General features: G+C 40.1%; 2 protein-coding genes across 2 annotated transcripts; one reads left to right on the top strand and one right to left on the bottom strand.

Annotated features, from left to right (window-relative positions):
* The first annotated feature begins 45 nt into the window (after nt 1-45).
* On the top strand, nt 46-15,304 carry pkd1l2b (polycystic kidney disease 1 like 2b). Its single transcript, XM_035532826.1, has 31 exons — nt 46-349; nt 907-1,062; nt 1,181-1,372; nt 1,915-2,022; nt 2,453-2,502; nt 4,855-5,037; nt 5,146-5,286; nt 5,373-5,522; nt 5,616-5,740; nt 5,986-6,106; nt 6,331-6,462; nt 6,574-6,799; nt 6,897-7,084; nt 7,278-7,508; nt 7,608-7,709; nt 7,918-8,096; nt 9,887-10,033; nt 10,443-10,642; nt 10,786-11,024; nt 11,144-11,746; nt 11,856-11,961; nt 12,035-12,175; nt 12,261-12,446; nt 12,573-12,903; nt 13,171-13,304; nt 13,387-13,508; nt 13,623-13,783; nt 13,864-14,074; nt 14,216-14,317; nt 14,398-14,529; nt 14,766-15,304. Exons 1-31 carry the CDS (start codon nt 58-60, stop codon nt 14,844-14,846), a joined length of 5,472 nt encoding a protein of 1,823 aa, XP_035388719.1. The 5' UTR covers nt 46-57; the 3' UTR covers nt 14,847-15,304.
* psmd7 (proteasome 26S subunit, non-ATPase 7) lies at nt 15,033-17,705 on the bottom strand. The gene is made up of 7 exons (XM_027012644.2): nt 17,534-17,705; nt 17,009-17,100; nt 16,828-16,920; nt 16,626-16,723; nt 16,437-16,517; nt 16,160-16,251; nt 15,033-16,057 (listed from the first exon to the last, which is right to left on the bottom strand). The coding sequence occupies exons 1-7, from the start codon at nt 17,605-17,607 to the stop codon at nt 15,625-15,627; spliced, it is 963 nt and encodes a 320-aa protein (XP_026868445.1). The 5' UTR covers nt 17,608-17,705; the 3' UTR covers nt 15,033-15,624.
* Nucleotides 17,706-18,614: the final 909 nt, after the last annotated feature.

Below are 18,614 nucleotides of genomic sequence, written 5' to 3'. Positions count from 1 at the left end.
CTGCCTGCAACAGTGTGCGGGTGAGTGGTGATGAAGATGGTCAGACACAGTGTCTCCATGCTGCTGCTTGGGTTGATTCTCAGTGCCACTGCAGTGTGTGGTGAAGAGGACCCAGACAGCCTGTACTGCCCCGAGCGCCAGCAGGCCTTTGACGGCTCCTGCTATGAATTTGTGCAACTGCAGCGCACCTTCCTCAGCGCTCAGGGCTGGTGTGAGCGTGGCGGCGGACGCCTGGCCTTCGTCCAGAACGACGAGACTCAGCAGTTCCTCCAGAGGCATCTGCAGCCAGAGCACAACTGGTGGCTCGGTCTGGTGGCCTCCTTCAACGTCTCCCTGGACTTTATGGAAGGTAAGTTGCTGTACTGGTCACAGAGGTGGAGGAACATGATCCAGGAGGTTGATGCTGGATCAAAATATTGAAATGAATCATGGTCAAGAAATATTTACTGTGGTCCAACTGGAGAAAAAACAAGCTGTAGTTTTGCTGTATACTTTTGCAAAAATATACTTTTATTTAAATTAAGATTATGAAAGATATTTGATATCTGGGTCACTGTTTCAGTGGTGCCTGCACAAAATGAAAACAGATAACACATCACAAATTAGAAAAGGAAATTTAAAAATAAGGTACAGATAACTCAAAATGATAATTACAATACATAAATACTGAATATACTTTGGAAGCTAAATTATGGATTCCAGCTATGTGGAGAGTGGATGTAAGAATGAAGAAAGTACTTTATAAATGGCAATCAGAGATTTCATTGTAGACATTTTGGGTGAAGCCAATGTAAAATATTTCACCAATATCAAGTGCTACTTTATAAAAATGTCTAAATGTGTGCACATAATCAAAATTGATCTAACAAATATTAAGATTTACTATTTTCACTGTTCTGTTTGCAGCTCCCTTGTCCTGGCTGGACGGCACCAACGTGAGTTACTCTAACTGGCTTGGTGAACCAGTAGCAGATGCAGAGTGCGGCTACATTTCAACATCTGGATTTCAATGGGGGACGACCAGCAACTGCAGTCAGGGGTTCTACTTCATCTGCCAGTTTGGTCAGTACAATATTTAACTATTCATTAATGTACAGGAGTATATATAGACTGTATATGTTATGGCATCCAGTTTTGTGGTTGTGGAAATACAGAACACGTGTTTTGTACTTCTTTTTAGAGCTGGGGCATTCCCTAGTCTGCACAGACTACAATGTCACGCTGCATTGTGGCCCAGGTCATGCGATAAAGATAGATCATGGTTTCTATGGCAGGATGACCCCATACTACTGCTTGGTCAACCAATCTCTTTTTCCCACTCCCACACCAGTGCAGGAGTGCAGCTGGGTGGACATGAGGGATTTGGTATCAGGTAGGATGAATATGCACTGTCAATCATATTATATGGATAGAAAAGCACACTTATTCTGTTGTGTGGACAAACAACAGTGAGTTCAAAATAAGCAGAACGGAAATACATAAATGAAGAGGGTTAGTCAGTAATCATCAAAGTTTTTTTTCCATAAAATTGATAAGCAAATAAATCTGATACCCAACACCAGACAGCACTAATTGCCACAAAAATCCTTTTGTAGTCTGATGCTTTAGAGGATGGATGAATTGCAAACATCATGTAAATATTTACCTATGATATTTGGCTAGAGCTAATGCCTTTGTTTGTGCAGCTATTGCTGCATTACTGCATTCTATAGAATCTATTGTGGTTATAATCCCATAATGAAATATAATTCACTGGGCATTGAAAGATTAACATTAGCCTCTCTGACACAGTAATGGACCAGGGGTCCAGTGATCAGAGCTCATGTTTACCGCTGCCTTCATTATAGGTCAGCCTACTCTAATAATTGCATTTATTATAATATTTTGAGATCAAAATGTTTATTTTATTCATAGCTTTCTGTGACGGGCTTGAAGATTGCGAGGTGCCTACAAATATATCCTTTGGAAAACCATGTCCAGTACTGGGAAGTTACCTGTCAATAAAGTATAACTGCACAAACGGTTAGAGCTCTATTTTTGTTTTAATCCACCTCACTCAAATAAAAACACAGATATTCATTTAGACAACATATAATGATTTTACTTGTGTTCCCATCTCAGATTCAGTGTCTGGCTTCAGCCAGTATTAACAACTGAACTTGTTTTTTAGGAAATATTTAACAATATTTCCTAAAACATATACCATGGTATTTGAGAACAACATTAAAGACTTGTTTCAAGCTGTTTCCATGTGAAAGGTTTAATAATAATTATAAAGGATGTGGCACAAAACAGACTTGGAATTGGTGCATAGTGTTCCCCCACTGTTTTGCAGAAGTGGAGATTTCAGGTTTAGAAAATAAGCTTCCCCGTCCATAGGGGCATTTCCTTGGGCATTTCCACCCACAGTGGCAGTTCCTTGTTCATACTTCTGCCATTTTTTGTTCCACAGGAATTTTGTTCCACAGAAAGACAGCAGATATTAACAATGAAATCAGCTGGGTGAAAAGCAGGGCTTTTATTTTTTTTAACCTGAACCTCTACACCTCTTCAGAAATGTAAGAAATAACTTTAGAAATAGTGAAAAATGACTATAAGGGCCCTATTTTCATGCATGCACAAAAACTGTTGCTATGTGCTACATGTAGCATACCATCAAATTGGTATTTTTAGGCCATTGCAAAGTTCTGTCCTGTCATGATTTGCACACTTTGCATTGCATAAGGGTGGGAGGGTTGACACAAAGAAATAGAAGCAATATTTACAAATAGATATCCATGGACAACATCTACTTTCAGTGCAATGGCTAAAACATTTTAGATTGTTCTAGGTAATAAATGAATGGGGTTAACAGATATAGTTATGTATATGAAAATTAATATGACTACAAAACATTATAAATCTGGATAAAACATTTTTATATACCTTTCATTTGAGGGTAATATAAAATGAGTCGTAACTAGCTCCCTCCTCACACTCATTCAGTTGAAGTACTAATTTCTGCTGAATAGTCTGACTCCATCTAATTTGCTGTGGTTCAGAAGGATAATGGAATACATTATTCTGGTTCCAAATATTTTCTGATATCGTGCTTCACAAGCACCTGAGATGCATTTGAAACCAAACAGTGTGAAAGCATTGTAAATTAAACTGAAAAATAAATATGTAATTTTTTATTTAAGTGCTGGAATATTTCTTAAATTGTTTTTGCTTAGCCATTAGTGCAACTGGTTAAAAGTGACTGAATTGATTAAAGTAATTAATCACTAAGAATGTATTAAAATGTTTAGGTAATTAAGACTCCCACATTAATCCCAATTAATCATCCCACATTCCTAATTATATGAAAATAGCAAATGCATTTTTGGGCACACATCTTACTTACTGTGATATGTAATAGCATTTGGTGTAGGACATTATGCTTTGCCTCATGACAATATGTCCCTAAGACATGCCAATAAGTTCTCAAATAAATTGTCTTTCATGTCATGTGCCAATTGGAGATTCCAAGGTGGCTGATTCTAATATCAGCTTTAACAAGTCAAAAGGTGAAAGTTTGTCCAAGAACTGCATTCAGAAACATCTAAATGTATTAGATCAGAGGAACAAACAGTCAATCCAAAGCAAGTCAGAGCAATGAACAACAAACCCAAAGAAGAACAACTAAAAACCTAAACTATTCTACCTATCCTAGCCAAATCTGTTAATTTACCTCTGCCTTCCCTTCTAAATCGAAATCTTATAAATTCCTGACACAGGGACTGGACATGGTAATAGTTCTTCCACTGATACCAATTCACAATGGACCCACCATGATCGCATCTCTACCTCTGACACCTATCCATCGAGCATCCAAGACCACAGGACAACACCGGATAGTCCTAATCATGGTGAAGATAACAACCATGAGCAATTCCCTCCTACGGACACCCATTCACCAAAGACACATGAGACCAGGACAACACCAGTCACTCCTAATCATGGTAGCGAAAATGACCATGAGCAATTCCTTCCTACGGACACCCATTCACCAAAGACACATATGACCAGGACAACACCAGTCACTCCTAATCATGGTGAAGATAACAACCATGAGCAATTCCTTCCTACGGACACCCATTCACCAAAGACACATGTGACCAGGACAACACCAGTCACTCCTAATCATGGTGAAGATAACAACCATGAGCAATTCCCTCCTACGGACACCCATTCACCAAAGACAAATGTGACCAGGACAACACCAGTCACTCCTAATCATGGTAAGGATACCCTCCATGATAATATATCTATCACTACCAAATATTTATCAACTACATATCTCACCTGCACAATAACGGACACCTCTATAGCAGAGCTCAGCTGTGCCATTGACCCATCCATGGGGGATGTTCTCACTCCTTTCAAAATCACCTGCACTACAATCAAGCCTTTCTGCTGCTCTGGCTCCTGCTCCTTCTGCCTGGCCACCTTTGACGGTGAGAGTGGACATTCTTACAGTAGTAGTGAGCAGTTATTATGACTGTAAGAATTTGTCATTGTCACCCATATCTACAGGTGATTTTGTGCATTGTGGCATTGATCTTAAGATGACGTCCCTGTTTCTGCCTCTGGGTAATAAAAGCAATCATTACAGTCTTGGTCTGAAAGTTGCAGTTAAGAATATGGATGGTCAGACAATCAGCACTACACTCTTAACTCAGGTTTGTTAGCAATGTATAGGTATTAAAACAATTTATCTGGACCTACAGAGATGACCTTTTGATCCAAATATGAAATTTAAAATGGTGTTTGCAAACATATAATATTCTTTTTAAAATCAGTGTGTGCTCACTTTGCCCATTTATGTTCCAGGTTATAGATATCAGCTGTGACGTCACTGTCCAGGATCTGTGGCCTGCTGTGTTAACTCATGTGTCACAGCTGCAGCAGAGCGGGCTCTTCTCAGCCACTGCGCTAGCACCATTGTTCCTCTCTGTTTCCAACAGGCTGAACAGAGACTTGAATGATGATCAGAGCAAGACTGTTAAGAAAAACGTAACCTGTGCATTTAGAATAAGAAGGATTTAAATCATTTATATGTGAGATTTTTATTCTAGGATACTGTTAACTCCTTACCTTGGTAGGAAACGTTTCTTTTCATAGCTACGGGAGAAGATGTTGGCAGATATGTGTGCAGCTTTGACCTATGGTGAGCCACTCGAGGTTCTTACGGAGGTTCAGATGACTGCTAGCACTCTCCTGAGCCTTGTCACACAGGAAGATGAATTAACCCACAATGCTCAGGTACTGAGGGTGTACAAAACGTACAATGTGCAGCCAGAAATAGTTACCTCTATACATCTGATGGCATCATGGCTTTCTCTCAACAGTTGCAGGCATGTTGTGTTCTATTGAGTCTTGGTAATTCCCAAATCTCCATGTCATCCAGCGGGGGAAATGTCACTGTACAGATGATACAGGTAGCCACAATAATTGTTCAGGCTACCAGTAACATTCTCACTTCAACCAATATTGAACAGGTACTTGATCCTGAGGCATCAACACTGACTCCCTTAATACTCCCAACCTCACCCTGTGGAGACCCTTTCTAAGCTTTATTTATTGTCTTTCAGGGTGACATCTCCAGTCTATTACTCAGCGTGCTTGACAATGTACAGAGTGCCCTGCTGACGAATAAAGAGCCAGGCCAGGAGCCTTTACTCCTCAGCTCTCCCTTAATAAGTGTGTATGTTAACAGGTAAGAACACAACAACATAAAAACTACAAGACAGCAAACTCTGAACACCTAATATGGATTTTGCTCTTAGATAACTTGAAGTATTTACTTAAATACTTCCTTGGATACTGTGCAACCTTTTCTGTCTTTTGTAGCATTATACTGCAGAATACATTACAGATTCATTAACAGATGTAAATGAATGATGTCATGTGAAATGGTTACGCGGTCTTCCTCTGAAGCCTGTGTTATGTTTCCTTTACTAGGCTTTTATCAGGTGAACTGTCCAATCAGACCTTCAGTTTTAACAATAGCAGCTCAGCTTCCTTCATGCTCCCGCCTTTGATTTCTAGTGTCCTGGCTTTACAGAAGATAGTGGATGTGCGAGTAAGAGTTGCTCCTGATATCCTCCAGTGGCCTTTCCATTTACACCCTGCATTTACATATTCTGTGTCCCTCTCAGATGTCTCTGTATGCATAAAATGACATCCTCTGTAAATCCATTCAGCAAGCGGTGAAAACTCTGTGGCTCTCAGCTACAGTTCATTATAATCTCCATTACAGATTTGAGGTGAGTTCTGTTCATTTTTTTTTTTTTTTTTTGGTTACAGATGCTGAGTTTTGGAATAAACCCTTTCTCATCAAACAATGGTTTGCCCATAAATGGAACAGTGGGCTCTCTCTCTCTCACCAGAGAAAATGGTTCAGTCATCCCAGTGTCGAACCTGAATGAGGAGATTGAGGTAAAAGATTTAATGACCTAAAGGATTCCCTGTAGTGTGGAAACCACTTTATTAAAATGTTACAGACATGATTTAATATTCATCATGATATTACATGTGGTCTATTCATAGGTTCTCTTACCAAAGGTGGAAGCTGTTCAGGTAAACAGTACATATCTGGACCTGGGAAACTACAGTACACTGGCGATCAACATGACCACTCAAAACACATCTCTAGTTTTGAAGCTGAAACCCTCAGGCAATATAACTTTGCAGTTACAATTGGGGTTTCAAATGTATCCAAATGATAGTAATTACAAAGCCAAAATGCAGCTCCCCCAAGCAGGGATGTCAGCAGGTAAATCTAACTTATGCAGGGGACTATATTGATGATAAAAAATTTAAATGGGAGTAATGAAGCACAGCCATGTATTTATATATGTATTTCCATGCAGAGGAGAGGTACACATGGGTTCTGGGCCCCAGGGAAATGGCACTAGAAGGAGTTTACTATCTTCTAGTGAGGCCAGTTGTTGGAGCAGGTGTGAACTCCTCAAATGCTTCAGTGTCTGTCACATCTATCGCTGCCCAGTGCTTGTACTGGGATGAAACTAAGACCAACTGGAGTGACTACGGCTGTAGAGTGAGTGACATTTAAGTACCCTCATTTTAGTATTTAACAAGCCAACCACTGTATGAGACTTTCTCCAGTTGCCGTTCTAATTCATTGCTTATTAGCAACTCTTAATATTCTTTGTCACAAGTAGTTGAGGTTAAGGTCTCGCAAGGTCTGCTCCTTAATGTTAAGGTGGGTTACAAGGAATGTGTGTTTTCAGGTTGGTCTGCGCACCACATCATTGGTCACTCAGTGCTTGTGCACCCACCTGACCTTTTTTGGGAGCTCTTTCTTTGTCATGCCCAACCGGGTGGATGTGACCCGCACAGCTCAGCTTTTTGCCACGTTTGTCAACAACCCTGTGGTGGTGTGTTTTGTTGGTGCCATCTTCCTGGTCTACATTTTAGCAGTAATATGGGCACGCAGGAAAGACCTTCAGGACAAAATAAAGGTTTGTCTGACACGTGCATGTATGCAAATCATCTGTGTAGGGTGGTTCTGTGAAGTGAAAAGTGAGGGGAAAATCATATAACTGTTGTTTATCTAAAAGGTAAAAGTCATGGTACTAGAAGATAACGATCCACTCTCTGAATATCGCTACCTTTTGGCTGTCAGCACTGGGCATCGCCATGGAGCTTTTAGCTCATCTCAGGTCAGTAATACTCAGTAATACACAGTAATACTCAGTATACTCTTACATTTACATTTATGGCATTTAGCAGACGGTTTTTTACTCATAGAATATCCTAGTACAGTACAGTAGGTTAGAGTCCAACATACCAGTGAAGTAGAATACTTGCTAGGCGGAGCTCTCCGATTGTGTTGTCATAGCATTTCTGTTGCACTGTTTACAACTGCAGGTTACTGTGACTCTGAAAGGCACGGTCTGGGAGACCGAGCCGCATCATTTGACTGACCCAGACAAGCTGCTCTTCGAGAGGGGAGGTGTGGACATGTTCCTCCTTACCACTCCTTTCTCTCTTGGAGAGCTCCAGAGCATCAGGCTGTGGCATGACAACTCTGGAAAACATCCTTCTTGGTACTGTGGACAATGCATAGGTTTTAGTTTTAGACTGTAAATGAATTCCTAAAGTCCATTTTTTTATACAGTGAAATCTAAATGCATTGTGAAAGTGTCCCTGTTTTTTGTTTGTTTGTTTTGATGATCTACTTCAAAAAGACTTAAAATGAAAAATATACTATGTAATTAAAGTACAGACTATAGGATTCAGTTCGAGAGCTTTTGTCTATACTGGGTGAATTGCAGAATCACTTTAGAATTAATTTTAGATGTGACATTTGCAGTTGTCTTTTATCATGAGGATGAAGGAAGAAAGCAGACCATCCTGAGGTTGAAAGATATCAATCAGAGACAGCCAAAATATCAGGTCTGACAGAATCTACTGTTTAGAATATTGGTAACAAGTAAGAACAAGTAGTAACAAGTGGCTATCTTAGAAATAGGAAAATGAACTGCTGAACAGATCACAAACACTCTCTGTGATGAGGCCAGGGATAAGAAAATACCTGTGGGACAAACACTTCAATAATATTAAAATGAGATCTAATAGAAGTAATGAGTGAAGAAATAGAGGAAGTATGGAGGAGAAAAAAAGGAACTGCTCATGATCCAAACCATCTGCTCAAAATCCCAAGGTCGTAATCCAAAGGTCGTGATCCAAACCATCTGCTCAAAATCCCAAGGTCGTAATCGAAAGGTCGTGATCCAAACCATCTGCTCAAAATCCCAAGGTCGTGATCCAAACCATCTGCTCAAGATCCTGAGGTCATAATCCAAAGGTCATGATCCAAACCATCTGCTCAAGACCCCAAGGTCGTAATCCAAAGGTCGTGATCCAAACCATCTGCTCAAGATCCCAAGGTTGTAATCCAAAACTCATGATCCAAACCATATGCTCAAGATCCCGAGGTCATAATCGAAAGGTCGTGATCCAAACCATCTGCTCAAGATCCCAAGGTCGTAATCCAAAGGTCGTGATCCAAACCATCTGCTCAAGATCCCGAGGTCGTAATCTGAAGGTCGTGATCCAAACCATCTGCTCAAGATCCCAAGGTCGTAATCCAAAGATTGTGATCCAAACCATCTGCTCATGATTCAAAGGTTGTGATTCAAATGTCCTGATCCAAACCATTTGCTCATGATCTAAGGCTCATTATCCAAATCATCTGCTCGTGATCCAAACCATTGGCTTGTGATCTAAAGCTCATGATGCAAACCATCTAAGCTATAAAACATGGCTGAGGTAGTGTCATGGCCTGGTCGTACCTAGTGGAACTTGATTACATATCTTTAAAGATGATTTGACTGCCCCAACAGCAGCGGTGAAAGCAACTATTGAGTGCTCATAGCCAAATGAGGGAAAGGTTCTTCACATTAAGACTGTTAAGCATTGTGATGGAGACCATCACTTAGGAAGGTTAAATCTTTGGTTTACCTTCTGTCAGATCTCAGTATGTCCCAAGTAGGCTTTGTTTTACTACCTGTCAGACCTGGATTTGTGTCCCAGTTATGGAGGCTGCTTTCAGCATTTGTTACAAGCATTCGGATGACATGCTGGAGTACCAAGTCTAAAGAATAAAAAAAATGTCATGTCAACAATGTCTAAGTACTTACCAACTAAACTCCTGAGCAGAAAAAAAAAATACTTCTTGTTCATTTTCATACCAATGATTTGTTAGGACTATTACTTTTAATTTAGGGTTTGGCCTCTTTTTAGGACCAGGAGTGTACACTGTGTGAGATCGTAGTACTTTGTCAGATTACATTGAAAAGAGATTTATGTTCAGTAAATTATTTACATTTATCAGGTACATTAGTAAGGTGATGGTACAGGACTTGGAGACCGGACAGAAGTGGCACTTCTTGTGTAGTTCGTGGTTGGCCATCGATATAGGAGAGTGCACACTGGACAAAGTGTTCCCTGCAGCAACAGAGAAGGACTTAAAAGGCTTTAGGTGAATTACTTGCATCTTCTTCAAATACCATTTATATCACAGAAACGTTACACTGATCAACATTTCTTTCCCAAATTAAAATGTGCGGATCTTGTCATTTATGCTGAATTTGAATCCTTTTTTAGAATTTTTCTGTCACATATGGTTTTATGAATAAGGCTGTTATTACACTTAAAATGTGTAAAACATACTTCTAAATTGTTCAGTGTATGACTTATGCTTATAATTGACCTCAGAACAACCCTCTTTAGTGTCTAGCAGTAGTTTGCCAACATAGAAGGGCTCCACAAAACATGTATGGATTCCGTGTGCAAAAATACATAATAAAACAGGATTTATTTTTACAGGAAGCAAAATTACTGTTGACCATTGATTATCATCAGAAATGAAGCCTCCTGTCTTTTTCCAGCAATCTGTTCTTCATGAAGACAGTAAAAGATCTGTGTGATGGCCACATCTGGTATTCTGTGGTTAGCCGGCCCCCAAGTAGTAAATTCACTCGTGTGCAACGGGTTTCCTGCTGTTTCTCCCTGCTACTCTGCACCATGCTGACTAGTATCATGTTCTGGGGTATTCCAACTGACCCTTCTGAGCAGACCATGGACATGGGTACTAATATAATATTAATCTTCTAATGCAACCTATTAATACAATATGTTCCAATGCCAGTCTAGCAAGGTCGTCAAGATAACTGTGGGGGAAAAAAGATCATGAAGAAAGGTATTTGTATATCTGTGTTTCTCTATTTAAAGGCAACATCAAGTTCACCTGGCAACAGGTGATGATTGGAATCCAGAGCTCCATCATCATGTTCCCCATCAACCTCCTCATCGTGAGCATCTTCAGATTCACCCACCCTCGAAAGAAGATCCAAGTGGAGACAGAAGATAAAGAGCATGAGCTTGAGTCTCCTCAGCAGGAAAAAAGTCACTCGGATGGCTTCCCACAATGTTGTTGGCAGACAGACCTTACCATACAGCTTATCATCAGAGTAAGTGTATTTGCAGTAATTAGGAATAGCTCGAGCTTATGATGAAATCCTGCTATTGACTATTAAGTCCTGTCAGTCTACATGCATTACACAGTTTACAAAAAATGATTGTTTCTCAGGACTTAAAAAGAATAGTCCGCTCACTCGCTAAGGCAGTGAGGAGGCCCATTCCAGAGGCAGTGCTGGGATCGGACAAAACAGACATCAGCACCCTGTTGTCTCTCATGGAAGATATCATTCGGCAGAAGGACTTCTCTTCTGGCAGGTTTTGGGTTGAAGAGACCCAAAATGAATGCTTTTCATTGTACAGTGTTTACCGACCTTATCTCTACAAGCAGCTCCAAAATGTGGAAAAAGAACTGAGGCTACTGGGTCCTTCACGATTCTCCAGTCCAGAGTGCTACAGTCAGGCCATGCAGCAGGTTCAGGGTATGAAGGGACTTCTAGAGCCCCACCTCTCCTCGAGCTCCATGGGAGACCAGTTTGCTTGCAGCTCCAGCACGTCAGAGGACAGCAGAGGATGCAGGAAGAGGTGCTGTCAGAAAGGCCTGCCCTGGTGGTTTGTGTTTGTGGGCTGGTTTCTTGTTGTAGCCACTAGTGGAGTGTCTGCATACTTCACCATGATGTATGGGCTGAATTATGGGAAAGATCGCTCCATTAGCTGGCTCATTTCGATAATGGTGTCTTTCTTTGAGAGTCTTCTCATCACTCAGCCTGTAAAAGTAAGAGATTCTCAGCGAAAAAGAGTCTCAGCAATGATGTTCAGAAGTTGAATATTTTGATCAGCGTTAATCTTGTTCTGACTTTGCTATTGTGGCTTCCTTTTGTCAGGTACTTGGATTTGCAATCTTTTTTGCTTTAGTGGTGAAGGCTGTTGATAATGAAGATGATAATGATTATATTGCCATAGCGACAGACAAGGAACTGACTTACTCAGGTAAGTCTAACATTCTGTTAACTGACAGTTGCCTATTAAATCATAAAGAAGACAAAGCTATGCTACTGTCTAGGTGACCCAGGTGACGTGCGCATTTCAAGAAGGGACAGTACATGCGGCTTCTACCAGCCTCCTCCCCCTTCTGATGTCGAAAAGATGAAGGACAACGTGATCAAAGAAAAGAAAGCTTTTGCACTAATCAGGGAGATTCTCAGTAAGGCAAAATGAGAATTCCAGTTCCTGCTGATACATAATAAGAAGAGCATGTTATTTAAAAAAGATATTTGTTTTACTTGCAGTTTATGTGGGGTTTCTGTGTGTGTTACACATCGCCACGTATGGTGAGCATGATCCAAATGCTTACTTCCTCACTCAGCATATTAAGCAGAGCTTCAGCAATGGCATCTCTGACAGCATGAGCCTCAAAGATGTGTTTACCTGGGCAAACTCCAATCTCCTCAACAACCTCTTTGGGCAGCGTCCAGGTCCTTCCTTAACCGTAACCGTAATAGATCCCATATGAAGAAAATGCAAAAGAAACACTGATAATTTCGTGGTTGTTATCAGAGCCTGGAATGAGTCTCTAAAGATTTCAGTTTCTGCCTTCTCAGGGTTCATCACCGATGGGAACTCGAAGCTGTTGGGCAGTGCTCGTCTCCGCCAGGTTAGAGTGCAGAAGGGCTCCTGCCAGGTTGCCGGCTCCATGCGTAGCTCTGTTCCTGGTTGCAGTGCTCCATACTCTTGGGAGGTGGAAGACATGGGCTCCTATGGCCCAGGCTGGAACCACTCCATACAGATCAATGGGTCTGAGCGCTGGCTCACACCATGGCAGTACCAAACCCAGTCTATTCTCAGGGCTCATCCTGTCTGGGGGAGTGCAGCTATGTACAGAGGTGGAGGCTTTGTGGTTGAACTAGGTCTGGACCAGCAAAATGCAAGCAGGTGAAAATTTTGGCAAGATGGAAATTGCTATATTGACAAAGAAACTTTTTATAATTATGTGTATTTATATTGGAACTGTGGCCACTTTCTGTTAGAAAGCACTTATTTTGTCACTGTGGGTTGTCTTCTAAGCCAGTGAAATTAAGCCTGAACTAACCAAGGGACAGCATATGCAATTTGTCCTGTTTGACCACATTTATAAGAATATTAATCTGGTGAGTGAGGAAAGCTTGGGGTGCTTTAAATATGTCCCCTTCTTCTTTACAGTGTGCTGCAGCACCTTTCTGACAACATGTGGTTGGATGTCTACACACGAGCAGTCTTTGTGGAGTTCACAGTATACAACGCTAATGTCAATCTGTTTTCTATTGTGACACTGATGTTGGAGACCACTGCAGTAGGTGAGGAAAGTTTTGCACTGTAGTATTTTAAAGATGATTCAGTAGTCTTTAAGGATGATGGTTTTCATGTTGTTTTCCATAGGAGCATTTCAGTATCGTAGCGAACTGCAGAATGTTCGTCTTTATCAGACGATAGATGGCAGTTATGTACTGGTGTCTGAGATTATTTATTTCCTTTTCATTCTCTACTATATGTTTTTGCAGGTAAGTCCTTTACATGTACTGTACTCCATTATATATTACCTCATTAAAGCTTGTATTAGACTAAACAATAATTGGTTTAAAATTTTCCAGCTTTGGTTGTTGTCATTTTAACAGTGCAAGCACCTGAAGCAACAGAAATTGAACTACTTCAAGAGCAAATGGGATCTTCTAGAACTGACCATCATTCTTTTAAGTTGGAGTGCCTTGTCCATGTTCATCAAGAGGGCAGTACAGGGAGAGCAGGAACTGAAGTATTACCAGGGCCACAAAGACCAGTGAGTGGACATAAGTTTCACACACACTCCACACAACTTCATCAAAAGAGCGACAAGGCATCTGTATTGTTCTGCTCCAGGTTCCCGAGCTTCTATGAAACTGCTGCAGCAGATGCAGTCCTGGGGTATATCATAGCATTCATTGTTTTGCTGGCCAGCATAAAAATGTGGCATCTGCTGCGCTTCCACCTCAAACTGAAGAGGTTCACTTCTACACTGCAGCAGGCATGGAAAGACATCGCCAGTGTCTTTGTAATAATAACAGTCATGCTACTGGCCTACTCCACTACTGTGAGGGTCCTTCACAATTCTATAAATATGAGTCATCACTGAGGGTTTGATCCAATTTACTCAGTTCAAAGTGGCATTGACATTTTTTTTTATTTATATAACTGATTGATGTTTTTAAAATCACTACCTTTCTTGTTGTAGTCTAATTTACTGTTTGGTTGGAAGCTGTATACATACAAGACTCTTATAGATGCGACTATGGCTATGGTTGGCTTGCAGCTTGGATTGTTCAATTACAATGAGGTAGGTGAGGCTACTAACATTTAACTAAACAATAATTAAGCGACTCCAGACAATATTTGCGGTTGTGTCACGTTCTACAGGTTTTGGAGTTGAGCCCAGTGCTTGGTGCTTTCATCATTGTCTCTTGTGTAACCTTTATGATGTTTATTGTGCTGAACATTTTCATCTCAGTCATCCTTAAAGCCTTCAGGCTAGAACGACAGAAGCCTGAGGTACTGTGCTTTGTTCATACAAACATTTAAATGCATTTTTTAAATTGAGGATAAATGTGTAGAAATGTAACTTTTTGCTTCTGAGAATACTTCTAGGCAAAGATCACAAACCAGTATTTGCTTAGATTTAGTTTAAAAATAAGCATGACATGCCAAATATTATAGTCGGTTTTCTAAACGTCAGCAAGTGAGTCTCTAAGGATTTACAGACAAAGTGATAAATCTCTCATTGCCAGGCTTCTGAAGAGGAGGAAGTTGTGGACTTGATGCTACACAAGATCTGCAGCTTCTTTGGGATCAAGACTCAGAAGAACTGATAACAAGAACCAAGTAAACACACCTAGCCCTGTGTTACATGATCAAGATACATTTCTACTCTTTGTTCTTAAGTGAAATAGGATTTTATGTAGCCTTAGGGACTAAGCAGTTAATGCTGATAATCTGAATTGAGATGCACTCTGTTGCATTACTATTCTCACACATTTCCAAATAACAGGCTGTACTGGGAAAGGTTTGTCTTTAATTTCTACAAATAAAATGCAAGTGGAAAGGAAAAGCAAACAATTGAATTACATGGTAGACTTGTGACTGTTTTTTGCATTTCTTGGAAATGTATTTCTAACTAACAGCTAAAACAAAGGTTCTTTAGGGGTAAATTATGAGAGATGTTTAGTAAATGTGTTCTTAGCAAAACTGCATGTTTGTCATCATGTAGTGAACAAAAATGGTCTGAATCCACCAATAAAAAAAAATGTAAAATTTAAAAAAAAAAAAAGATGTGATTACAATTAGACTTTGCTTTGGGCTGTAACCTTGGACCGATGTATTTTGCTGGTCTTTTAAACAGTGCTACAATACAGATGAAAACAAGCAGAGCAAGTGTCAGTTCAGGACACAGAGACAAAAAAAAAAAAAATCCCTCAAACTGAATCTCCTTTCTGCTTTCAATCAAGATGCAACATGAGAATACATTCTCCATGTCAAAAAAGACACAGACCACACCTGACTAAACCTGCAGGTCGGTATAGGAGAAGAAACTCAAACGTCCTTCCCACTCCAGCCAAGATTATGTCAGTCCATGACACAATTAACAGTTTATTTCTTCTCTTTTTTATCATCTTTCTTCGCTGCTGCATCACCCTTCTCTTTCTCATCCCTCTTCTCCTTCTTGCCATCATCCTTCTCCTGCCCCTCTTTCTTCTCTGCATCTCGATTGGCGATTTTGTTGTTGATAAGATTGTGGAGGGCCACCACAGAGCGTATGAGTGAGGCCAGGTAGACCACAAGCATCTGGTCATTGGTCTTGAGGTAGAAGGCCTTGATGAACTCTTGCAGGTTCACGTCAGGCAGCAGGTTGAACACGTCCTGCAGCTGGTAAATAATCTGATGGTTGACGGGCAGCTTGCCCGTCGCGACTTTCTCTAGGTAGTTCTTGATGTCTAGCAGTTTGGAGTTGAGGCCCTTCAGACCATGCACCTGATTGGTGATGCGCTGAGACAGCGTGCCTACAGTTGTGTCTTTGATGTCCCTGTAAAACACAACAGGATTCAATGAACTGCACTTAAGGGGCTGAAATGTTACGATTAAGCAATAAATTAGCAAGCATGTCGGGGCTTAAAACATGTCTCACCGTAACAAATGTTCAACGCCAACTTCTTCTGCCTCCTCAGCCCCAATTTCACTAGTAACATGCTCAAATGTTTTAGAGGTGGGAGTGCCATCCTGCAGCAAGAATTATAACATTTCAGAGCTCAGGAATTGCAATTGCATTTCTGCATGGGGAATTCACTGATTATACAAAGGAAACACAGCTAGATTTGGCCTGGTTCTCGTCTTAACTAACATTCACAGCACCTCACTTACTAAAATCCCTACATGTGCCACACTAAACTGAGGGAAGAACTTACATCATGCACCTCCTCCACAGAGATGTAGGCTTCAGTTGGCAGTCCCAAGTCTTTAGGTTTCACATCAATAATGACTAAAACCTGTCAAAAGAGGTATAGTCTCTAAACCTAGGTAAAAACATGTTTGTATGGTATGCATTATATAGTTTATATCTCAGTTCAATATCAGAGAACATGTCTGTTACATACTGAGTTTGCACAATACTGCTTCATAAGTTCATTGATGGCAATATCATTCTTGTGCAGTTTTGGGCCAGTGTGATACCAGCCAACTATTCTTTCTCTGGCTGAAACACAACACAGTTTATACTCCACCAGTATGAGTAATTGTCATGTGAAAAGAAAAAAAAAGGCTTAGTATTGAAAAGGATTTATTGTATAAATGGCTCACCATTTACTTTTTTGAACATTCCATACATATTCTCCAAGTAGTCATGATCCAGGAACCACACAGAATCATCCTTATCATCTTCATCAAAAGGAACTGTCAAAAACGGCAAAATCTCTCTTATTTGTCTTTAAATAAAGATGATTATGACACAGACAGACACAGAGACACACAGACACCTTGCCTGCAAAGCTGTTGGACACATCAAGAACTTTCTTCTGCCAAGAGCCAAGTAGTACGCCCACAACTCGTTTCTGGCTTCCAACTTTTCCAATTCTACAAGTAAGAAATTAATATATGAATAAACCCTGACACTTATCAGTGTAAAACAGAGCCAAACGTTCGTGTGCATAAATTTTAGCCCGCTGAGGTAAAAGCAAATACTGATGATATGAGGCAGCTGAATTAAGGCTGTACGTGCTTGTAGTCAGACATAGTCGTGATAAACACTGTTCGCTAACTAGCTAGCTAGAGCAACTCCTCAGTCTATAATTCCTCAATATACAACTGCTTACTTACAAACATTTGGTTTGTCGCACACTAATTTAAACTTCAATCAAAACTGAAATAATAATTGATGGATTAAAATTTTAAACTGCAGCAAGCTGGCTGTGATTGTATTAGCTCGGCTAGGTTAGCCACCTAGCTAACTAGCTAACAGTGAGTTAACAAAATTTGACTGAAAATCAGTCAGACAGTGGAAATGTACCTGTTAAAATGGTCAACAACACTCAGCAGCACCAGGGGATGGACGACAACCTTTTCTACGGCCAAGTCCGGCATTCTGCCCGATGTAATTTATAGCGATTGTAAAAAAAAAAAACAAGAGAGTTTCTTAACGTATAGGTGTTACGCCGATTTGAGGAGTACGCCAACGCTTGTTCCGCTTCCTTTTCTTCGACTGGTAGTAGTTGTCAGAACACAGTACATCGCCACCTACCGCTGCGGAGGGTACACGACAGTCAAAACAAAAGTATGTTTAAGACAGTAGGGAGAAGTCCTGAAAGCATCATACGGCCCTGTCAGTTTTTCAGTTCCAGTTGCTACTGCGCAGGAGTCTTTTTACATTTAATGTTTAATTTTACACTGTTTCAAAATGTTACAACTAGAGTTAAGGCATACACCAGTAGTTCAATACCTGTCTAATCATTGCCATGTCCCGACTGCATGGACTGTCAGGAGTGTACACGTCTTATATCTACCATCTATTACTGAAAAATAACTGCACAGTAAGTGTTACAATGCATAATTATTATGCATACATTTCAAATATATTAAATAATCCATTATGAATTGATTAATTAAATTTATTTACATTTTAAATTTAATTTAATAAAAATGTAATTAATTAATTATAAAGCTGATTATCAGCTGGTAAACAAAATAACAATAAAAATTGATTGTGCTCAAGGGCAAGGCAGTAAATAGCAACTAATTCTGTCTTTTAAGTTTTTGTTTCTTTCTTTCTTAGAGATATTCAAAACTGTAGTGAAGCACTTTGCTTGCACAGTTGATGACGGACCTCTGTTTGAAATGTCCTGCTTCTCTATATACAATTGTAACTATTGCAACAGCTGACTTGAGCACTTGTTTGATAACTTACAGCTAAATTGATTTAAATGGTGTGAAATGTGTAACTAATTTTGGGTTTCTGTGGAACCACAGTATGTATCATTATCCTAGATCTGGAGATTTTTGTGTGGGTGGGACAAGTCATTTTCACTGAAGGTAAAAATGAATAACACAACGACTGAAACACTGACCTTTATTTTGCCGAGAACAACAGTGAG

The sequence above is a fragment of the Electrophorus electricus genome, chromosome 1 (assembly GCF_013358815.1).
Source record: "Electrophorus electricus isolate fEleEle1 chromosome 1, fEleEle1.pri, whole genome shotgun sequence".
NCBI lineage: Eukaryota > Metazoa > Chordata > Actinopteri > Gymnotiformes > Gymnotidae > Electrophorus > Electrophorus electricus.
This window is presented reverse-complemented; position numbering and strand designations above follow the sequence as displayed.

Excerpts from the sequence above, each read along its gene's own strand:
- pkd1l2b (XM_035532826.1), top strand. The coding sequence starts at position 58 with ATGCTGCTGCTTGGGTTGATTCTCAGTGCCACTGCAGTGTGTGGTGAA. Across the intron at positions 5,287-5,372 it reads AATTAACCCACAATGCTCAG|TTGCAGGCATGTTGTGTTCT; the intron begins GTACTGAGGGTG and ends TTCTCTCAACAG. Across the intron at positions 13,305-13,386 it reads GTTGGAGACCACTGCAGTAG|GAGCATTTCAGTATCGTAGC; the intron begins GTGAGGAAAGTT and ends TGTTTTCCATAG.
- psmd7 (XM_027012644.2), bottom strand. The coding sequence starts at position 17,607 with ATGCCGGACTTGGCCGTAGAAAAGGTTGTCGTCCATCCCCTGGTGCTG. Across the intron at positions 16,724-16,827 it reads AATGTTCAAAAAAGTAAATG|CCAGAGAAAGAATAGTTGGC; the intron begins GTGAGCCATTTA and ends GTTGTGTTTCAG. Across the intron at positions 16,058-16,159 it reads GGCGTTGAACATTTGTTACG|GGACATCAAAGACACAACTG; the intron begins GTGAGACATGTT and ends TGTGTTTTACAG.